The 23,476-nt window shown below is 43.9% G+C and overlaps 2 protein-coding genes and 1 non-coding gene across 4 annotated transcripts; 1 reads left to right on the top strand and 2 right to left on the bottom strand.

Moving 5' to 3' along the window:
• Positions 1-64: 64 nt before the first annotated feature.
• LOC139409161 (elongation factor 2b-like) lies at positions 65-6,343 on the bottom strand. Of its 2 annotated transcripts, XM_071153939.1 has the most exons (14): positions 5,966-6,058; positions 4,533-4,747; positions 4,246-4,427; positions 4,082-4,131; positions 3,767-3,978; positions 3,369-3,547; positions 3,135-3,240; positions 2,620-2,872; positions 2,333-2,528; positions 1,792-2,158; positions 1,348-1,701; positions 967-1,149; positions 561-693; positions 65-417 (listed from the first exon to the last, which is right to left on the bottom strand). In XM_071153939.1, the coding sequence occupies exons 5-14, from the start codon at positions 3,911-3,913 to the stop codon at positions 224-226; spliced, it is 2,112 nt and encodes a 703-aa protein (XP_071010040.1). In that variant the 5' UTR covers positions 3,914-3,978; positions 4,082-4,131; positions 4,246-4,427; positions 4,533-4,747; positions 5,966-6,058; the 3' UTR covers positions 65-223. The 2 variants fall into 2 exon arrangements, with proteins under 2 accessions (XP_071010040.1, XP_071010039.1); XM_071153938.1 differs by lacking the exon at positions 4,082-4,131 and having other exon boundaries at positions 5,966-6,343.
• LOC139410334 (small nucleolar RNA SNORD37) lies at positions 2,965-3,032 on the bottom strand. Its single transcript, XR_011634496.1, has one exon. It is a non-coding gene; the product is annotated as a small nucleolar RNA SNORD37 (small nucleolar RNA).
• An 8,222-nt stretch (positions 6,344-14,565) lies between the features above and the next one.
• Positions 14,566-23,184, top strand: LOC139409160 (cyclic AMP-responsive element-binding protein 3-like protein 3-B). Its single transcript, XM_071153937.1, has 10 exons — positions 14,566-14,897; positions 15,349-15,462; positions 15,662-15,899; positions 16,178-16,311; positions 16,708-16,818; positions 16,923-17,029; positions 18,521-18,589; positions 18,686-18,770; positions 20,689-20,785; positions 21,996-23,184. The coding sequence occupies exons 1-10, from the start codon at positions 14,874-14,876 to the stop codon at positions 22,319-22,321; spliced, it is 1,305 nt and encodes a 434-aa protein (XP_071010038.1). The 5' UTR covers positions 14,566-14,873; the 3' UTR covers positions 22,322-23,184.
• The last annotated feature ends 292 nt before the right edge of the window (positions 23,185-23,476 follow it).

Here is a 23,476-nt window from a genome sequence, read left to right as displayed (position 1 = left end):
ACTGGCATGTTACCGGTAAGGACGAACTTCCCCCACCCTTTCCCAATGAAAGCCCAACCACAAGTTTTTATTTTCCATTTTTAATATGGTTTACAATTCATAAATTCTTGACAAGGTCTTGACTTTTCTTTTGGCAAATGTTAGTGCTCATGGTGATCTGTACAGTCCTGTTCCTCAGTATTGGAAGGGGGGGAATGAGGCAGGGGAATGAGAGGGTAGCCTTTTACAATTTGTCCAGGTAGTTGTCCAATGCAGGAATGCCCTCCTTGAGCCCCTTACGTTTACGGGTGTCAGCCACAATCTGAGAGATTTTGGTGGTAGAGTCCTGTGGATCTCCCTGGAGGATCTGCCAGTGGTCAAACACACACTGGGGGAAGGCTTGGCCACCAGTGTTGGAACGCAGGTCAGCTGTGAAACCTGGAGCAAGAACACAGGTATTAGCATACAAGGTTTTACACATACAGAAGGGCTACATATTTCCTACAACAGGGAATCATATAGCCCTGGTAAATGCATATGGGAAGAAGGTCAAAGTGGACAGCAGTTGGCGAGTTGCTCACCGAAAGACTCATTGACAGGTAGGTAAGCCTTGACGATGAACATGGGGGTCCCCATGACCTGGGACTCCTCGAACACGTGACCGCGCTTCCGGTTCAACACACCGTAGATGCCCCCTACCACCTGCTCAGGACACTGCAGGGAAAAACAAGGTTAACATTGAAAACTATGGTTAATGCCAACAGGTATGCATGCAAAAGCTGTGCAGTTAAAGGTTCTAGAATTGTAGCATTTTCTAGTCAACTTCCATTAGCCTCTAGTTGCAAGCTCATTTGTACATTCAGGTCTCAGATATTGTGGTTTATGGGTTTATCCATCACTTGTTCAGCGTGGTGCATGATTTCTCATCATAGACCTTTTCCTTATTGAAATTAAATATTCAACAGGCATTGTGAATTGTAAGCCTACCTGAATCTCCACCAGGTAGACAGGCTCCATGAGTCTTGGCTGGGCTGTAAGTTGGCAGGCATACAGCACTCTGCGGGCTGTGGGAATGATCTGACCACCACCACGGTGGATAGCATCTGTGTGGAGGGTCACGTCATGGACATCAAAGCGGACAGCACGCATGTTCTCTTCACACAGGGCACCCTGGAAACAAAATATTTAAGGTATTGAATCAAGTACTTTAGGTTGCGTGACAAAGCAACATCCTCACTTTGAAAACTATGCTTTTTGTTTTCCTCAACACAATATAATGCTGCATCTTTGAAAATTGGTATGCTGTTTTAAAGTCACGACAGGGCAGGTGGATCCTAAGGAAAAACTACATCCATAAATCTTGCGCACCTCCTTAACGGCCCATTGGAAGCCGGCCACCACGCTGTCCTTGATCTCGTTCAGGTACTGGACTCCCTTGGTCACGTCCATCAACAGGTTGGGGCCAGTACCATCAGGGCCAAAGCACCAGATCTTACGGGCCTCAGACACATCCCACTCGTACTTGTCGGCCAGGAAACGGGCACGGATCTTCAGCTCTTGTCTGGCGCTGACGTCGCCCTTCTCGATGTCCTCAGCCAGGCCGTCAGGGAAGGGACGGGCCTTCATGTACAGACGGTTGTGTTTGTTTGGGGACTTGGATAGGCACATCTGGTCAGACTCCTCAGACACAGTCTCCCTGTAGGAAACCACCGGGTCTGATTTCTGAGGGGGAGAGGGATGTTTATTAAATACTGCCTGTACTGCGACACCATTGTAGAAGGGATCATGTAGAGGCATGGAGGACTAGTGTACCTTCAGTGGAATGCAGGCATGGTCCTCCTCCAGATCCTTCAGGCAGATCTCCAGATGCAGCTCGCCAGCTCCAGCGATGATGTGCTCTCCAGACTCCTCAATGATACACTGCACCATGGGGTCAGACTTGGCCAGACGCTTCAGGCCCTCCACCAGCTTGGGCAGATCAGCAGGGTTCTTGGCCTCGACAGCCACTCTCACCACAGGGCTGACGCTGAACTTCATCACCCTCATGTTATGGGCCTGCTCAAAGGTAGTGATGGTACCGGTCTTCACCAGGTACTGGTCCACTCCAACCAGCCCAACAATGTTCCCGCATGGCACGTCCTCGATAGGTTCAATGTAACGTCCCATCATCAGAATGGTCCTAATGAGGAAAGGGAAAGTCAGTCAATAGATCAATACTGGGCAAGAGTTTATACAGCATCTACAATGTTAGTCTTGAATGCGCATTGTGCTCACTGCATGGTCACAAATGACTTACATGTCCTTCATAGATTGTGCAAGACAAACAAAGTATGCTCATTTGAAGTGTACCAACCTCTGAATTGGTTTGAGGTAGAGGTCCTCCTTCTTTCCAGGGGTGAAGTTTGGTCCCATAATGCGCACCTTCTGGCCAGAGGACACGCAGCCGGAGAAGACACGGCCAAAGGCGTAGAAGCGACCCTTGTCGGTGGTGGGCACCATCTTGGAGATGTACATCATCAAAGGAGCCTTGGGGTCACAGTTCTTGATACCTAAGGTGAAACTGTTGGGTTAACATAGACCGGTATACAGTACCTTCCATTTCTCCAGATGAAGTAAACGAGACAGAGGCAGTAGTCTTACCCATGGCAGCTTCATCATCACCAGGTCCTTCATAAAGCAGCTCACAGCGGTACTTCTGGGCGGTGACAGGGGAGGGCAGGTGGATGGTGATCATCTGGAGCAGGGCCTCTCCGGCTGGCAGCCAGCGGCGCATCACAGCCTTCAGCAGGGGCTTCCCCTCCTTCTCCTTGTCCTCATTGTCCAGCTTGATGTCCAGCTTCTCAATCAGCTTGGCCGTCTCCTCTTTCTTGAAGTTCATGATGGCATCGAAAACCTATAACAGAAACAGCAGTAAAACTTAATGGGTGGACAACAAAATATAGATGAGATCATATGGGGAGAGGTAACTATAGCCTTCACCATGCATGTCAGACTGAAGCTTATCATCACTGGACAATCAGGTCAAAGTGAAGAATGTTTATGTCATCACTTATATGCATAAAGCTCTAAACAGCTTTCCTGGTCAGATACACACCAGAAATGTATCTTTCACTCGACCAAACTGAAAACATTGTGAAAGTCGTGTCCCCACTCACCTTGAAGATGGGGTCCAGCACAAGCTGAGAAAACGTACGCGGGAGCTTCTTTCCATCAGGTCCGGTGGCCGACTTGCTGAACTTGCCAGTGGCAGGGTCAAAAAACCTGCAGGGGAAGAAAGTCTCACCATTTAACTACACGGCAAACGTGACATGTGCCAGACAATCTTAATCAGTAGCCAGTTCTGGGAAATGTGGCAGCTGACTACAAGGTGGACAGTAAGTGGTCCTCACCTTTCACCCCACAGCTTCTTCATCATGTCCTCCACCTTCTTGCAGCGCTCTGCTGGTCCTAGTTGGGCATCACCCTTGGCAGCAAACTTCATCACGTACATCTCAGCAAACTGCTTCAGGGTGAAGGCCCATCCGTGAAGTCCGGACCCAAAGCCAACAGTTCCAATGACTGGGTCAATCTGTGAAACAAGTCATTAGTTTGACTGCACCGTTGTTCACTACGTGGGGCGGGTTGATACCAAGCAGCTAGTATTCTATTTATAGAGAAATGCTTTCAATATTCATGCAAACTGCAGTGTTGCCATTGGGTGCAAAACAAAACTGGAATAATGACAACTTCATAAGTGATATTAAACCATTTCTGGCAATGCACTACACAGACAAAATAAGTTGCTTACCATGATGGCGCCCATGGGACCACCCTCATCCTCTCCGTAGGTGGCAATGATGACGTTCACATTCTCCACGATGCGCTGGAAGGTCTGGAACAGATCCTCTGGCTCCAGCTGCAACTCCAGCAGGGCTCGGTCCATCTTATTCATCATCAGCACAGGCTTGATACGCTCTGCAATGGCCTGCCTGAGCACAGTCTCGGTCTGCACACACACACCTGGGCATGGAAGGACAAGAGCAGATAGTGAGTTCGGAAAATGTTGAAAACAAATGGATTGGTTTGTTTGGTTGACTGGCTCCTTCTCCTTTTTGTAATATACCTCATAATCACGGAACCTAGCATCAATATGACATCCTGTATGACAGATGTCTGAAAATAAAGAAATACTTGTTCACAAATTATAGAACACGCCACGTTTTTCTATTACAGAAATCAAAGCATAATTGTGTCAGATATAACTAGGGCGCTAGTCCGCTTTCTTACCTGACACGCAGTCCACAACAACCAGGGCCCCGTCAGTGACACGGAGAGCGGCTGTGACCTCAGAGGAGAAGTCAACGTGGCCTGGAGAGTCAATCAGATTGATGAGAAACCCAACACCATCTTTGCACTGCTTGATGAAGGCCATGTCGTTCTCCGAGAGCTCGTAGTACATTGAGATGGCGCTGCAGGGAAGGACATTGTGTTCTTAGTCTACAATAGTAGGAAGCATCACTCCTACTTCTGGCCAGTCAGGGAAAATGTGCACAAGTACCCTAGTGGACACTCACGTTGACTTGATGGTAATGCAGCGCTCCTGCTCGTCTTTTCGTGTGTCGGTGAAGCGGGTCTCTCCGGCGCGGGAACCTGCGATGATACCAGCCTTCGACACCAGCGAGTCTGTCAGGGTGGACTTACCATGGTCGACGTGCGCAATCACAGACATGTTACGGATGTTGGACTTCTTGTCCATGATGGCACGGATTTGGTCTACGGTAAAGTTCACCTATGGGAAAATGGTTTATTAGTTTAGTCTCCCTTGTCCTTCCACATTGTTAAAAAGGTACAAGTCCCAAATATTGAGTAGTATAACCAGCCTCGATTTTCACTATAGTACTTTCCCCCCCTTCCACATGACCATAAGGACATCAAACTCTTCTAGATTTGGGAACTTAATATATTATACTGTAATAATGTAGCTAGGAGGTGTAACAAAGGTATAATTGCTAATTTTCGTTATAAACTGTGGAATGCACAACACAGTACCATTATGGCAGATGTGAGGCACTGAAAGCTGATGCAATTGAATTGCCAATGCGGACCTGGCAGGCAAACAATCATGAGCATGCTCGTCCGTTAGCCGACAGGACTTTATTAGCTGGCGTCATGCTTTTAGTATTTCAATGCTAGGCAATCAAAAACTGCCAAACTGAGGTAAATCATGATGCATACAGGATGGCATTGAGCCCAAGGTCGGACATTTGACTAGAAAACGCTATGCAACCTGACAAAAGTACAGTAGCTAGCAACGTTAGGCCTCGATGCAGTTAACATAAATATATAAAAAGTCAGCTAGCTAACTACACCTGCATTTAATAGCACAAAGTAGGTAGTGCACTAACTATATAACGTTAAAACATCAGCTGTTCCTTCACTGCAAACAGCAGACTTCAATTCAATCACAACCATCATGATCAAGACAAGCGCTCAGACAGCGCAGCCTGGCAGAATAGGCCACGTGTACAGCTAGTTACGACCGTCGGTCAACATAACCGGCTAACGTTATGTTGACTGGTTAACTAATGAGTTAACTAATGAGTTAACACCGACACCGTTTACGTATGGGACAAATAACTTTAACGTAACTAAAAGATAGTTAGGACAATTCGACGTGGCCAATATTGCAATGTAAGCTACATGACAATCGACCGCCAAGAGAACAATACGAGACTGGCCGGCATGGCATCAACACGTAGTTAGATGCTAGAACCTAACTGGTTTGACATGGGATGATTCTAATTTTGGTTTCGGCACTGCTGTGCGGGAGGAGGTTTGTTCAACAATTTTTTTGTAATAAAAAAAATGGGTGCCATATTGTTCCAAACCCAAGTCACCGCATACGATCATCCTAGTTTCAACAATCTATATACTTAAAAGTCATACACTGAAGAAGCAGATACCACGATCACACTATTCCCCAAAATAAACTAACTAGCTAACTCACCATTTTGACGGATGGTTGTGGATTCGCTTAGTGGAAACGAAGACACACGATATGACACTGCCCACCTCACGAGGGCATAGGCAGGGAAGAGACTGGGTTACGTCAACAGGAACGGTTTTATACTGCTGGCGTGCTTCGTGACGACGTACCGTGACACGCTCTGTACAAAGCGGGGTACTTTGGCTTTTTGAGACAACTTCTCTGCTTAACATTTGTAGCTAGCATTTTACGCTGGTGGGCCTACAAGCTTTGACGAAATATTTATACTGATACGAAATTAGGCCGAATCAACATCCAGACATCAAGCAAAGAGTAATCGCTTGTGCGCCACACCTAGGTGCAAAAATAGACTGCTGACTGTTGTACACATCCGCTTTTCTTCTTCGATGAGGTTTGACGGTGGTTGGCATCCAATAAATGTTGCATTACCTCCACCTACTAGACTGGAGTATATAACTCCCTTATACTTTGCTTGACAAAAATAAGTGAACAAATATCCTACCATCTAACACTCACTAACAAATAAAATAAAAATAGAGTAGGGTGGTGTTTTATTTATCTTTCACATTTATTTAGTCCTACTTCAGGCCAACAGCCTGAAAGGACAGGACACCACCACCCATAAGCTTGACACCTGTAACAATGTAATTTATTTGGCATAAAAGCTTGTACAGGATAACTTATATATCCTAACATCACTTTGGGCCCACGAGTGGCGCACCGGTCTAAGGCACTGCATCTCGGTGCATAGAGGCATCACTGCAGTCCCTGGTTTGAATCCAGGCTGCATCACATCCGGCTGTGATTGGCCGGGGTAGGCCATCATTGTAAATAAGAATTTGTTCTTAACTGACTTGCCTAGTTAAATGTTTTTTTATTTTTATGTATCACACTCTGTAACTCTTCTGTAACTACTCTTCTGCCACCAGCACAAATTTCTGCAACTTACATTCTATACCTGCAGTACAGTTCATAACCATTGCTATAAATGCTACAAATCCAATCTTACTGAAACATATTGACTTATCCCTCTGTATTGGTACAGATCTACTACTCACACCATTCCTCTCAGGATCCCCCACCCTTGAACCATCTTCCTCTACTTTCTTCGCTGCCTCAGCATACGACACCTTCTGCACTACTCTAACCCTGGAAACCTCAACTTGCCTCTCTCGCTCTGACATTTCTGATCCTCAGCCCCATGGGCACCCCTACAAGTAACACATACCACTACTTTCCCGAATGCTACACATTCCTTTGTCTCATGCCTTTCTGTGCACTTCTCACACTTAGAAACCTCCCTCCTACACACTGCTGCTACATCCCCATAGGCTTGACACCTGTAACAACATAATGTATTTGGCATAAAAGCTTGTACAGGATAATTTATAGATCCTAACATCACTTTGTTGGGCAAGACTCAACATCAAAACAACGACTCTTCTGTTTCACCACTCTCAATCACCCTGTCTGCGTCGCACCAAACGACAGCATCACAAACACTGGGAATCTTCTCCTTCAGTTGGTCAACTTCACATTTACCCCTACCCCAGTAATCACTCCTTTCAATGGCACCCTTTTCTTGAGAGCAAAACAATTCATATCTCTTGCCCCCATTCGTTTAACGCGGAGCGCCTGCTCCTTCTGACCAGCAAAAACACAAACAATTATCACTAGACCACTTTTGGTTACCCTCACCGATTCCACAGCACCCTACTCTGTTTTCACCCACCCTGAAACCACACATGGATCAGCCACAGACTCATCTTCATCCTGACCTTCATTGCAAGCTTCGGGCTCCAAGAACTTCAACACACCTACCAGCTCCGATAATTCACCTTCATTCACTTCCATTTCTCCTCCTGTCTTCAACTCACTCTGCTTACACTTTCTACCATTCTTCTTTAATTAACAAACCATCTCCCTTTTTCCCGCCATTTTTAACCGACTCAAGCCCACCCTCTTCCTCCCTCTCTCTCTCTCTTAGACCTCCTCTGCCTCTCTTTTTCCCTCCATTCCTCCTCCGTGTTCCAAATATATGTCTCCTTATGATAATACTGCACTTCTCCTGACATACATCTTGTTCTTGCCTTCTCAAGGGACGCCATTTCACCAGTTGCCACAATCTCTGTACAATCAGCATGATCCCCTTGGGATGTAGTGCTCAACAGTGCATCCCACTTGTAAAGCAGCTGCTTCATCTTGATGTTCTTTATCTGGTGTCCTTGGGACATTCCGGGTGTCCTTGGGACATTCCGGGTGTCCACATCCGCTCTTACCGGACCTGACCTGACTTGGTAGGCCAGATATTACATTCTTCTTCTTCTTCTTCTTTAAAGTTTTATGACCGACTACACCTATTGGTGTATTGCCGCCACCTACTGTACGGTGAACTGAAACAAAAAATATTCAATTGCGGGAAGGGAGGGGCAACATAATACAAAATACAAAAATCAAACAACCATCCCACTCCTTCAGTCACATTCAACCCCAGGCTCTGGTGCCTATGAGGAGGGAGCATTTATCGACAGGATTCCTTGTAATGCAAAAAAATCCCTGAGTCCCCAAAAACGCTCAGCCGCACTGACAATAATGCCTATTTTCTCCTATTTCCTCTCCTTTTGCGTTGATAACCAAAGTAAGAAACGCTACAAAGCCCACATTCTTAACATGCAACATGTCAGGATCCCTCTGTTGACAATTAATATAATTTTGTGCCTCTACTCCTACTACCACAACTTCTTAAACTTCACACCTTTCTTCCACTGTTCTCAACGCCTCTGGATAGGAGACATTCTGGACAGCCATTATTCTTGCCACCTCTGTCTCCTTCACTGGAACAGGACACTTCAGAAATTTGGCTGCATGTTCACCACCACAATGGCAGCATTTAGGCTCAGCCGGCATATAATACCCCTCCCATCTAAATACACTTGACACATGACCAAATCATTTACATTTATCACACTGTATGGGTTTGGGCACAAAGGCTCTCCCAGGGAATCTCATGTAACCCAAATACATGTGAGAAGGAAGAGACTCTTCATCAAAAAAACAATAGAATGGATGGAGTGGGCTTCCTTTGCATTTGCTTCTAGCGCCACCCCAAAGATAACACCCTTGGTATGCGCCCTGCTTCGAAGAGCCACACGACGCATTCTATTCTGACATCGTCTTGAGACACAGAGACACACAAAAAACAAAATAAGCCCACTTCTCGTTATTCTCTACGACGCCACCTCATCCAACACATCCACAATTTTAATAGAGACTTCAAACAGATCTCCCACGTAACAACATCGATCGAAAACCCTTACGATTTTGTTGTGGATTCAGTGTATTCACTCAAATTCGCATACCACCCCAACAGGTCCACAGAGGACGCAATCTCAATTACACTTCATACTTCCCTCTCCCACCTCCAAGAGGGGAAATAACTGTGATAATTCTGTTCATAGACTACAGCTCAGTGTTCAACACCATAGTCTCCTCCAAACTCATTACCAAGCTGGGGACCCTTGGACTGAACTCCTCCCTCTATAACTGGACTTCCTAACGGGACTGCCCCAGGTGGTGAGGGTAGGCAACAACACCTCCGCCACGCTGACCCTCAATAGGGGGGCCCCTCAATGGTGGGTGCTTAGTCCCCTCTTGTACTCCCTATTCACCCATAACTGCGTGATCACGCACAACTCCAACACCATCATCAAGTTTGTTGACAACATGAAGGTGGTAGGCCTGATCACCGACGGCGATGAAACAGCCTACAGGGAGGAGGTCAGAGACTTGACAGTGTGGTGCCATGACAACAACCTCTCGTTCAACATCAGTAAGACCAAGGAGCTGATCGTGGACGACAGGAGAAAGAGGGGAGAGCACACCCCCATCCACATCAACAGGGCTGAAGTGGAGTGGGTTGAGAGCTTCAAGTTCCTTGGCGTCCACACCACTAAGGACTGAACAGGGTCCACACACACCAGCACAGTTGTGAAGAGGGCATGACAGCACCTCCTCCCCCTCAGGAGGCTGAAAAGATTTGGTATGGGCCCTCGGATCCTCAAGTTCTACAGCTACGCCATCGAGAGAGTCTTGACTGGCTGCATCACTGCTTGGTATGGCAAATGCACTACCCTGGACTGCAAAACGCTACATTGGGTGGTGCGGACAGCCCAGTATATCAATGTGGCTGAGCTCCCTGACTCTATGCACTCACAAAACTATATATACTGTACACACACACTCACACACTGACACTCTCACACAATTCAGTCCCATTCAAAATCCTATTTTTCCTAACCCCTAAACCTAACCCTAACCCGTACTCTTACCCTAACCCTAACCCGTACTCTTACTCTTACCCTAACCTTAACCTTAACCCTAACCTTAACCCAAAAACCTAACCTTAACCCTAAATCTAACCCTAGCCCTAAAACTAACCCTAGCTCCTAACCCTTAACATAATTTTAACCTTAACCCCAGTTTGTCAACAAAAATAAATATGGTCCCCACAAGAATAGATAAACACACACACACACACACACACACACACACACACACACACACACACACACACACACACACACACACACACACACACACACACACACACACACACACACACACACACACACACAAACACACACACACACACACACACACACACACACACACACACACACACACACACACACACACACACACAGGGGAAAAAAACATCACAACATTCACTGAGAATAGATTACATACACTAAGTACACAAAATATTAAGAACATGACAAGGACTGACCAGGTGAATCCAGGTGAAAGCTATGATCCCTTATTGATGTCTCTTGTTAAATCCACTTCAATCAGTGTAGATGAAGGGGAGAAGATTTGTAATCCTTTAGACAATTGAGACATGGATTGTGTATGTGTGCCATTCAGAGGGTGAATGGGCAAGACAATAGATTTAAGTGCCTTTGAACAGGGTATGGTAGTAGGTGCCAGGTTCACCGGTTTGTATCAAGAACTGCAATGCTGCTGGATTTTTCACGCTCAACAGTTTCCTCTGTGTCTCAAGAATGGTCCACCACCCAAAGGACATCCAGCCAACTTGACACAACTGTGGGAAGCTTTGGAGTCAACATGGGCCAGCATCCCTGTGGAACGCTTCCGACACCTAATAGAGTCCTTGCACAGACTAACTGAGGCTGTTCTGAGGGCAGTTCCATACTACTTGTCAGACATAGAGAACTGATACTATATACTCATTGTTGGGTTTAGATGGGTGTGGGGTGTCCGTGGGTGGGTTTTGACAATTTCTTTGGGTTCCTCATGTCTCACTCATTGTTAGAAAAAAGTTTGGTCCAAATCGGATGTTAGGTACTATAATTACTGAATATTATCGTATGAATTAAAATGGCCAATTTGGGTGCAATCAATTAGCTTAATGTCTCAGAGATCAAATTATATTTCAACAAAAGAATGTTGCCGGAATGCTTATCTCATCTGTTTCAAACTACAGAAACGATTTCAGACAATCTGAGATGGTGGGGGTCATGGCCTGTTGAAACGACATGGAACGACCCACTCATCATATGCTGCTGCTACTCAGTTCTTTTATGTTACTCTTATTATGATCTATCCTGATGCCTAGTCACTTTACCCTGCCTTCATGTACATTATACATTTTTGCAGCTCTGCATCTTTGGGAAGGGCTCGTAAGCAAGCATTTCCCTGTTAAGTCTACACTAGTTGTATTCGGCGCATGCGACAAAGGCAATTTCTTTTGAGTGTTCCTTTTAGAAGTATAACTTATACTCATAGAAAATACACTTTTACGGGTGCATTTACACAGGCAGCCCAATTCTCATCTTTGTATTTCTCACTAATTGATCTGTTGACAAATCACATCAGATCTTTTCACGGCAGCTCTTTTTCAGAGCCGATCTGATTGGTCGACTGACAAATTAGTGAAAAAAAGATCAGAATTGGGCTACCTGTGTAAACACAGCCTATTTTAGGGACAGTTCACCTCAAGTAAAAGTAAAAACAAAAAACATGTTGTGCATATCTTTCTCATTAATTCTGGATTGAGACCAGCATTTCAGGGTAGCTGTAATGCAGTGGTTAAGGGCTTGTAAGTAAGCATTTCACTGTAAGGTCTACCTACACCTGTTGTATTCGGGAGCATGTGACAAATAGAATTTGATTTGATTTGGAAAAGGGAAGCGATAGATTAGAATACACAATTTGAATTTGGTGATTTATCCCATGTAAAGTGAAAGCTATGGAACATTTGATTTCCAACCATTCATTGTTATTATTGCATGACTGCCAGTTGCCACGTCACTTTGTCAAGTCTTCCAGCAGGTGGTGGAGTTCAGACCTCTTTCTGCATCATTATAGTGTTTCCACCGCATTCTAACTCTCTGTCTCTGAAGTGCCATACCACCTCTCTACCGGTCTGTGCTGTTACGTAAGGTATTATCTAATGATAGTACTTTAAGACATGGATTTATATAACAGAATGTCCTGTTCCAAACCCAAAAGCCCATTACAGAGAAAAGTGCCATATTTCATATTGTTAGAGCTGTTTTTAGCAGCATGACATAGTTTTAAATAACTTTTGCGACTCCTTAGACTTCTAGATTTGAATCAATAGGACTAAAGTCAGACAAACGTTTGAATATTTCTAGATTTACTTTCACTGAGATAAAGACATCTGGTCAATATGAAGGAACGTGCTTTATGCTGCTATTCAAAACATTGAATGTGATTGAAATCCCACAATGTGTATTGGACTCCCACTGACTGAGCGAGGAGTTGAACGCAGACTGATTGTGATTGTGCAAAGACCATTCAAAGCCATTTAAGCCCAAGATTACACCCAGAAATCTACTCTTACTCAGTCTGCTAAGTGCTTTACTTTCATTCAAGTATTATTCAGACCAAACACACGCTCAAGGTTATTTTTCACAATCTCTATTTAGGCTCCATTCACATTGTCATTCAGTCCTTCACATCCAGCCAATTGAACACCCACTTGCTTTTGACTCACACTCACAGTTGCTTTTGACTCACACTCACAGTTGCTTTTGACTCACACTCACAGTTGCTTTTGACTCACACTCACAGTTGCTTTTGACTCACACTCACAGTTGCTTTTGACTCACACTCGCAGTTGCTTTTGACTCACACTTGCAGATGCTTCTGACTCACAGTTATTTGTGTCAACATTTGAAGATGTCTATATATTTTTTTTATAAAATAATATTTGCACAGACCGTATTGTACCCATTGGATGTATGCTTTAAACAGACAACATGTCAACGTTTGCTTGTAGGAGCAATGACCGGTTACATCAGGCCATATCCATAAGGGTAATCCCAAAGCCACAGAGCCTGAGAGTAGTGATATATTGTTTTTTTCATTCTGTTGTAACAATGTACAAGCGCAACTTGCAGGCTAAGAACAGGGTTTTACCCTTTGGACCCATTCCCCATCAGATAGAGGAGCAATAATGATAACGTAATCCTGCCACAATATAAAGAGCATCATGGTTATTGGCAGTCATCCTGTTGCAAACTGAACTGAAGACACAGCTAGCAGGACGGAAACAGACGAAAGGAAAGAGTAACAGATATTTGAAATGATACAGTGAGCTAGGAGATTAGGGAGAGAGAAAAAGGGTCAGGCTTTTTGGACATAATACACTGTGTGTATTGATACACTATCCAAAGTGTAATTAATAACTTCACCTGAAAGGGACATTTGTACCCATCTACCAATAGGTGTGGCATGTGTCATAATTGCAGCTAAAATGGGAACAAGTTTGAACATACTTTAGAAAAGAGCAAACATAATCATGTTCCCATGTTCTGTTTTGTTTAATTTATATCTGTGCTGCAATTCTAGGCATTAGTCATAAGCACAACATAATCACAGTAATAACAACAGGTGGTGTCTTCTAAATATTGTCAATGGTGTATTAGAGGTGAAGTCAAGCGCAGGAGAGCAGAGTATAATGAAGAGGCGCACTTTTATTAAAGTTCCAAAAACGAGAGCACTACATAAATCAAACGCGCTCAAAAAACTGAACATAAAAGTAAAGCTCGTAAACTAACAACACATAACATTAAACAATTACACACAAAACATGATGGGGAAAAGAGGGTTGAATACAAGTAGATTGATTGGGGAAATGAAAACCAGGTGTGTATGGAGACAAGACAAGACAAATGGATATGTGATGGCTAGAAAGCCAGTGACGTCGATCGCCGAACGCCGCTAGAACTAGGAGAGGAGCCGACTTCGGCGGAAGTCGTGACAAACGAATGCAGAAACTTCCAGGAGATCTACATCAAAATATTTTATGAATTGTGAGAGGATATAAGGGCATGCTTTTTTCTGTTCAGACTTGAAAGAATTTGTTGATTTAAATTTATAAAATAAAGATTTAATTATAAAAGCATTCTTTCATTTTTATGAGGATTGTTTGAAATGGATAAACGGCATCATAGTGTGATGGTTACTTTTATGAATTAACAAACAACACAGAAACCATGTCAAAGGTTAACCCTCATTCCTCCTGTCAATCTGCTATCAAACACAACAAGAGGAAAGGAAAGTATTTTCATCCATCCAAGTTCTTTCTTTTCTAGACAGTCAAACTTGCCTCAGTTGTCAGTCTTTCCCTGCCAATCAAATCTCCTCTTTACATGCTGGCCAATGGGGTGACAGACCTGGGGTTGATGACTGGATGTGCTTTGTTGGAGTTTAAACCTTGGACCTCAGAACACGAGCAGTGAGATACAGTAGAGACACACGGTCATCTGGAACAGAGCCCCTTCACAACAAAGGAAACTGACCATTTTACTGGATTTATCTTGTTTTGGGGAGTTCCTCCCTGTTCCACCCTAGTTCTGAAATGATGGACCACTACTCAGACCAGGTAACACGGCCTATGTGTTCGTTTCTGTGTTTTACTATGTCCTGGACAAGTAGGTTAGCAGTTTATGTTATTAGGGCAGCCAAGGTTATATGTGCCATCTAACAAAGTTCCTAAGACGCAGTAGATCTACCTGCCAGTGAGTGTGTGAGTGTGTAGGTGTGGGTGTTTTGTGTAGTCTACATAGACTGACAATCTTTTAAAGTACAAACTAGATCAATTTAATTGATTTTAACTCAAGTCTACTGTGTTGAATGTGTGTTAAAAATGTGTCTACTGTGTTAAAACTGATTAAAAAGTCAGATAAGAGTGACATGAGATAATGGTAATAAAAAGCATTACTAGTCCTCGGTATGATTGCTTTTACAGCCTTCCTGTAAGGATCTTTGTATGTTATCTCTCATTTGTAAACATAGAGTAACATGATGTCATTGAGTGGCCTGTTCTGTTCCAGGGTTGCGACGGGATTGAGCTGCTTGATTTGCTGTTTGATCAGAACGATGGCATCCTCCGTCACGAGGAGATGGGGCACCATGGGAACCATGCCTGGCCTATTCACAAGCCAAACGTGAGTGGAGTGAAAGCATTCACTCTTTGATGTTGCCCTGCCGTGATTTGACATTTTCACCTTGGCTGTGTCTACCACGTGTCTACCACGTGTCTACCACGTGTCCACCACGCCATCCCCATATCTAGCCTGCTTCTCTCAGCCACTCTCTCCAGTACGGCTGTACAGTAATTAGAACATTTGGTGTGCTATTTGGCAGATGCTGCGTCCAACAAAGCTACAGGGCGAGGACTTCTTGAACACCCTCCTGAGTGACTCGGTTTCGGGGTCACCCCTATGGTCTCCCTCTCCCAGTGACAGTGGAATCAGTGAGGACCCCCACTCCGATCAGATGGACAGCCCCAAGCGCCCTGAGAGTCCTCCCACAGAGCCCCATTTCCTCCCCTCTCAGCCACACACCAGGGCCGCCCTGGACACAGACTTCTCCATTAATATCAGTAGGACATATATGGCACACATTAGTACAGAAAGTATACAAATATATAGAGCATTTCATGTTATTTATTACATAAGTGACACAGAGAAAATGTGTTACGTTATGATAGATGTGTGATTAATATTGCTTATGTCAACATTATAAGCTCCTCCTTTGAAAGCAACACAGTTTTTGTTTGTATCTTTAGGCAAATCCTGCCTTTGTCTCAGTATCAACACAAACACAGACAAATGATGGCCCTTACGTCTGGCCACACCCTGTCTCTCTGTATGGTTACAGATGGCTGGGACTCAGGCTTCTACCCAGGAAGGACTGATGGGACAAAGTGTTCCTCTGATGTACACAAAACCCAGCTGACCTCTAGCTTTCCCCTCACTGTCAAGGAGCTACTGCTCTCTGGTACATCTGAGCTGGTGAGTGATGATAAAGGGTATGCATGTCTGTGTGCATGTGCACTAGCATGCGAGGAAGTGTGTGTGTGAGTGCTTGGATGAGTGCGTCTCTAATGGCTTGTTCGTATGTTGGCGAGTGTGTTGGAGTGGAGAGGAATAGGTAAGATGGATAAAGTCATTATAAAACGTTCCGAGGAGAACATGAAGAAACAGGTTAACTTAAAAGAGACAGCAGGGCATGAGTTCAGCACGGTAATGTAACTGGTGTGAGGAAAGCAGGAGATGAGAGGAATGGGCTATGCTGCCTGCCTCTCTGCACTCCTTCCACTCACTCTGTAAAACACATTGCTGCTCAGGCCACTGGTTGTGATGCTTTACATATGATGTACTGTATTAACATTCCCGTCTCACTTCCAGCCCCCACAGCAGTCCCAGCAGTCCTTCCAAGAGTTGATTCTCAATGAGGACGAGAAAAAGCTGCTGGCCAAGGAGGGGGTGACTCTGCCTAGCCAACTACCCCTCACCAAGGTCAAACTTTTTTGCAGTCTTTTGCAGCTTCACAGAACAGCTTAAGGTTCTTGAGGATTTCAAATGCGCGTAAACATGCTAAATATTTTGTCATTTTCCATTAGTATGAGGAGAGGATTCTGAAGAAAATTCGCAGAAAAATCCGGAACAAGCAGTCGGCCCAAGAGAGCAGGAAGAAGAAAAAGGAATATATTGATGGTCTGGAGAGCAGGTACTGACAATAGGCACTAAATAAATGGAAAAAATATTGACTCACAGGCCTAAAGTCAAAGTAGAAGTGTCCAACTCTGACTACAACTGACAAAAATGCATAAAGCACTTCTACAAACTAACAAGATATTTGGAACATGTCTCAGCTGTGCTCCTGTGCAGGCCGTGCAGAAGAAACATCAGCCCGTTCAGTGAAGCACGAGATTGAACGTCACTCAACTTTCTAGAGTTTTCCCTGTTAGTTAACACTATCAATGTTTCCCTTTACTGTGGGAATTGTGATTGAATCAATGCAATATTAGCCGCTTCCAATGCAACGTCCTGAACAAAACAAACTATGCAAGACTTAGTATGCAAAACTAAATATGCAAGAGATTTTGTTGTTGGCAGAACGAGTCGGAGTAGGATTCTACCCAGAACTGTGCGGCATAACCAATCAGAGCTGCAGTAGGCCTATATGCAAATAGACCGTTGCCATATATGGATCTGTGCCATTCACTTTGAACTGGACTGTGTTTACACCATGAGCGGTTGTGGTTAGATAAGCTTGTTTTGAGATCAAAGCGAGAGCTGCATGTACCCACCTCTGCAGATGTGTTCATATCCTTTGCTAGGCAGTGAGTTATTAGCCCAGTTATGGATAATTTGTAGTTAGCATTGGGGGAGTGATTGTTTCCTACAAGAGCACAAAACATGTACATTTCTAGACATCTTTGAAACGGAAGTCATGAAAATGGCTTTTTTTGTCTTAAAGGGGCAGTGTTACATTTTGAGATAGGCTTGAGTAAGCTAAGTAGCCAACAAGCAGAGAGTAGCATAATTTGTTTAATTCTCTGTAATAATAGTATGGAATTAATAATGCATTTTATTGTGTTAAGTGGTTTCTTGCATCAAACAACACAACAACATTTTTAATCACCTCCTTATCTAAAGGACAAGTGGATAAACAGGTTAATGTCAAGCCCTGCATGATTTTTTCAAACGTCTCATGAACACCACACATTGGCTGCTACTGAAGGCTGAACGATAGAACAGCTATTTCCATTAAAAAAATGTTAGAGTGTCATTCCATTGTTTAAGGCAAGTCACTCTGTTAGGCCTACGTTATGATCAAATAGCCACAGTAGCCTACTTGGCCACTGTTAAAACTGTAACTTAAGTGGGTACAGCCTCATTGTTCACAGTAAACGCACGTTGGAATTTTCACAATTTTCAAGTTTGCCCTCAGCAGACATGAAATTTGCCCAGTGCTGGTCTCAGGGTGCTGAGCACAAAACGTTTAAGAAACAGTGTGTGAGTTTTGTGGTGCAAAGAAACTGCATAGGGCCCATTGTGTGTCCTTGAGTGTCACAGTATGATTTGATTATACCAAAGTGTTTCTCGGGCATGCTGGTGAGTGATACTGTAGCAGGATGGTGTTTTTCTTGGACTGATCGAGCAGCAACAGCTTGTCAGTCTCATCTGGGAAATTCCCTTGTTGTTCCTCTTCCAGGATGACAACCTGCAACACACACAACCAGGAGCTGCAGAGGAAGGTGTTCCAGTTGGAGAAATGCAACACGTGAGGAACCTCCACACTAATCTGCTCTCCCTGCTCTGTTTCTGCCTCCGTACACCCGGTGGCAAAGTTCTCTAATTGAGCCTCTGTGTCTCCCAGGTCTCTGATGGAGCAGCTGCGTAGGATGCAGACTCTGGTAATGAACGGCTCTAAAAAGGCCGCCCAGGCTGGGACCTGCGTTCTGGTAAGCAGAAGTGTCACTTTTTAGAAACAGTTTACTAGATCAGCTCATACACCATATGGGATTAGAGACAGACAGGTGGAAAGATGCAACCACCTCACTCTTTCCCATTTAACCAGGGGACACAGTTACTGTTAGGAGTTATACCATTAGAATTATCAACAGTGAGAATGAATGGTGCTAGTCAAGGAACAAGAGACCTGGACAAATATACCTGACTCTGAAAAGAACAATCTCGCTAAAGCCCCACACATACAAACCAATATATATACTGTATATATTTAGACTTTTGTCCTTTGCTTTCAGACCCACAGGGAAGGGGTGGTACTGGTGGGTTGGGAGGATGTGGGCGTTGGGTTGGGGCTATCTTTGTATGCGTTTATTTGATTGTTTTGTAGCTGTAACCCCCCCTCTGAAAAAAATGACAAAACGAAATAAAAAGGTGTATGCCAGACATATAGAGTGAAACATACCCAGAGAGAAACACTCAAGAGAGACACACCATTGATTCACCTGTCTATAATATAATTGGACAGATCAACTAAAACCACATCAGTGCCAACAGAAATGAGACTTTGTAAATCCAAATATGAATATGAATGAGTTTGTGTCTCTTCTAATGCCTTGTACTTTAAAACTTCTTATGGCTTGGGGGCAGTATTTCGACGTCTGGATGAGAAGTGTGCCCAAAGTAAACTGCCTGTTACTCAGGCCCAGAAGCTAGGATATGCATATAATTGGTAGATTTGGATAGAAAACACTCTATAGTGTTTTAGAAAACAACACAGTTTCCAAAACTGCTGAAATAATGTCTGTGAGTATAACAGAACTGATATGGCTTGCGAAAACTTGAAGAAAATCCATCCAGGAAGTGGGATGTTTTTGATGTGGGTATTTTCAATTGAATGCCTATAGAGCATCTAATGGGTTAGGACCCAGATTGCAGTTCCTATGGCTTCCACTAGATGTTAACAGTCTTTAGACATTGTTTCAGGCTTGTTTTCTGAAAAATGAAGAAGAATGAGACCTTTCTGTCAGTGGACTGTAGAATCATGCAGTGCTGGTTTACACGCGTGACCGAGTGCGCGCCCTTCGTTGTTTTTCCTTTCTATTGAATACGTTATTGTCCAGTTGAAATACTATCGATTATTTAGATAATAGACAACCTGAGGATTAATTATAAACATCGTTTGACATGTTTTGACAAATTTTACCGGTACTATTAGGATGTATTCCTCTGCATGTTTTGACCGCCTTTGAGCCAGTCGATTACTGAACAAAACGCGCCAAGAGAGTTTTTGGGATATAAAGAGGGACTTTATCGAACAAAACAAACATTTATTGTGTAGCTGGGACTCTTGTGACTGCAACCATATGAAGATCTTCAAAGGTAAATTATTAATTTTATCGCTATTTCTAACTTTGTAATTCCTTTACTTGGTTGTAAAATGTTTGTATGCTTTTGTAAGCAGGGCGCTGTCATCAGATAATCGCATGGTATGCTTTCGCCGCAAAGCCTTTTTGAAATCTGACACATCGACTGGATTAATAAGAAGTTCATCTTTAAGCCAATGTATAACGCTTGTATTTTTTATGAATGTTTATTATGACTATTTCTGTATTTTGAATTTGGCGCTTTGCAATTTCACCGGATGTTGTTGAGCTGGGTCACTAGTGGAACGCCTGCGCCAGAAAGGTTAAGAAAATGCAGAAATGTAAATAATACGGATTGTGTGTTCACACCTGTTGACTTTGATGCACTGTACTGGGATTAGCTGAACAGCTTTGAACAACAGTTACTGAAGAGTGTGTCTTTAACTCTGGAGCTCTACTGGGGATTGTAAACTCCCCTAAGCCGCTAAACATTGTTGGCTGTGGCAAAGTACAAATGATCACTTTTTCACTTTTCCTTTTACCCCAGGTGCTGCTCCTGTCCTTCTCCCTCATCCTCTTCCCAAACCTGAAACCTTTCTCCGAGCCCAAGGTCAGCCAAGGAGGGGACTTCAGCCCAGTGAGAGGTGAGTCAGCCTCCTGTACTGCCCGGCCAAACCTCGCCCCGCCACCCCGTACCTCCTGCCTCACATCACAGCTGGAGAGCTGATTAGACTAGAGCTCCTCTCATAGTGCCAGACGCTGCTACAGCACTGCTGCTATAACAACTCACCTGCAGAGCACGACGGTCCACCAGGACCCCACATTTCAAATCAAGAGCTGAGCTGGCAACCCTCAGCACAGAGAACATGCATTACTAATCCCTATTCTCGTCAGCTTGTCTGACTAACAGTCTCCTTTCAACAGTTGTACACTCTTAGAAAAAAAGGTGCTGGCCTCCCGAGTGGCGCAGCGGTCTAAGGCATTGCATTGCAGTGTTCGATTGTGTTCAATCTCAGGAGGCGGCACACAGACCCATGAGGTGGCACACAATTGGCCCAGCAATGTCCGGGTTAGGGGAAGGTTTGGCCGGCCTGGATTTCCTTATCCCATCGTACTCTAGCAACTCCTTGTGGCGGGCCAGGCGCCTGCAAGCTGACTCGGTCACCAGCTGTACGGTGTTTTCTCTGACACATTGTTGCGGCTGGCTTCCGGGTTAAGCAAGCAGTGTGTCAAGAAGCAGTGCTTGGCAGGGTCGTGTTTCGGAGGACACACGGCTTGAGACCTTTGCCTCTTCCGAGTCCGTACAGGAGTTGCAGCGATGGGACAAGACTGTAACTACCAATTGGATATCACAAAATTGGGTAGAAAAAGGGTAAAAAATAAAAGAAAAAAACAAGGGTGCGATCTAGAACCTTAAAGGGTTCTTCGGCTGTCCCCATAGGATAATCCTTTGAAGAACCCTTTTTGGAACCCAAAATGGAACCCAAAATTGTTCTGCCTGCAACCAAAAAGGGTTCTCCTAAGGGGACAGCTGAAGTCTTTTCTGAGTATAGGAATTGTTGGATACAATATGAAAGGGACTTCATGACTTAAATGTGTGAATGAATGACTTAAATGTAATTATTAATCTTAACTGATGGTCTGTCAGCTCTGTGAGTGGAATCTATTTTTACAGTAGATGTCTTTGGTTAATTGTACAACCAAAAGCCAGGGTACACGTTTTTTAAAAGTAGAGCAAAAAAGTTGGACTGGGGATGTAGTATGTGTGACATTAGTTCACCATTTAATGACTGGAATCAATATGTGTTGAGCTGCTTACTCACCTGTCACCTGTGTCCCCTCTTCCCCCTGCAGTACAGTCACGATCCCTGCACAACCTCCAGTCTTCCAGAGTGCTGCATGTCATTGACCAGCCGTATCATACTGCCGACGACGAGCCCAAGTCTCCGCACCACCATTTCCCAGGAGACCAGGGGGTAAATGAGATGACCTCTCTGCTAGGTAAGCTGGGCACCGGTGACGGCAGCCAGGGGCTGTCCAATCTCGACCCCATGTCTCCCAACAATAGCCTGGATGAGCAAGCCCATTTCCACGGGGACCCCATTACCGGCCACATAGCTACAGTGACCTTGAATCCACACCGCAGAGCCACACTACGCCCACATGCTGATGACATGTGATTGGATAGAGTTTTCCCAGCAGGATTCTGCTCTGCTCCCATCTCCACACAATTCACATGATGAAACATAGAGTAGCACACACCTAAGCCTCTTTTTTACAACTGTTAGGGTAATAAGAAATAAATCATTCCTGCTTTTGCCTCTTATATTTTATGTATATGCTTTTTTCTTGTTTGTTACACTGTTTTGTATTGTTTTCAAGATGAATTGAGCATCTCTTGCCCCTCCATGACTGTTTTAACATTGACAGTGTAGATTTGTGTATTTTGAGAAAGGTAATACTTCTTGTTTTTCATAACTGTGATGGTGTGTACAATTTTGAGCTTTTACAAACCATTTTGAGATTAATTTTGCATGTACACTACGAAGCAATAACTTTATTGACAATCTTGCTACAAATTAATAAAACTGTCTCAAACTTTAGAATGTTTAAGTGCTGTCTGCATGTCTGAGTAGTTTCATTAGATTCAGTGGCTCGTGCCTTTAGCATCTAAAAGGCTAAGCTTTTGGGGGCAGGGGAACTAAGCTAACATATGGAATTGTTTCAGATGGTCATACCATGGATCATTTAGCTATTTGATTTTTTAGGACCCCTTTAGGTATCAAAACCTGGTATTTTGAATTATTTCATCCAATATGGAATTTGGCCTTTACTACTATAGCCCATAGAATTGCATTCAATAACACATTCATAAATGGCAAAAAAGACAGTCAAAAAATAAATCATAAGGGTTTGTAGTGTTGGTCCTATTTCTAGGAGATATAAGAAAGCTCAGGATATATATATATATATATATTTAGTTTTTACACATATGTAACCCCTTCTTTTTGAAATTATTTTATAAAACTACCTCCATACCTCCATCTGTTTGTATGGGTTATCTTCAGACGAGTCCCATGACACTTGTGGTGGTCATAGAGCAAAATTGAGAACACAGTTGTGTTCGTGAGAGTGATCATAATAGTTTGTTGGCCAAACCATTCGGACACTACAGACGTTTTCGTGAGAAGGACGATTTCCTGGATGTCTCATGGTCTGACAAACACAGCAGATACAGTGGATGGAGAAGAAGCCATGCAAAAACAAAAAAAAGATATCTCCAGCTTAAACTGACAGATTCTGATGGAGATTTGTATTAGTCTGTTACTTAGATT

The sequence above is a fragment of the Oncorhynchus clarkii genome, chromosome 5 (genome assembly GCF_045791955.1).
Source record: "Oncorhynchus clarkii lewisi isolate Uvic-CL-2024 chromosome 5, UVic_Ocla_1.0, whole genome shotgun sequence".
Classification (NCBI taxonomy): Eukaryota; Metazoa; Chordata; class Actinopteri; order Salmoniformes; family Salmonidae; genus Oncorhynchus; species Oncorhynchus clarkii.
This window is presented reverse-complemented; position numbering and strand designations above follow the sequence as displayed.

Coding starts and splice junctions, on each gene's coding strand:
- LOC139409161 (XM_071153938.1), bottom strand. Junction 4,428..4,532: donor TGCATTACCATCAAGTCAAC/GTGAGTGTCCAC, acceptor CCTTCCCTGCAG/CGCCATCTCAATGTACTACG. Junction 3,979..4,245: donor TGTTGTGGACTGCGTGTCAG/GTAAGAAAGCGG, acceptor TTCCATGCCCAG/GTGTGTGTGTGCAGACCGAG.
- LOC139409160 (XM_071153937.1), top strand. CDS start 14,874: ATGATGGACCACTACTCAGACCAG. Junction 14,898..15,348: donor TGGACCACTACTCAGACCAG/GTAACACGGCCT, acceptor GTTCTGTTCCAG/GGTTGCGACGGGATTGAGCT. Junction 20,786..21,995: donor GGACTTCAGCCCAGTGAGAG/GTGAGTCAGCCT, acceptor TTCCCCCTGCAG/TACAGTCACGATCCCTGCAC.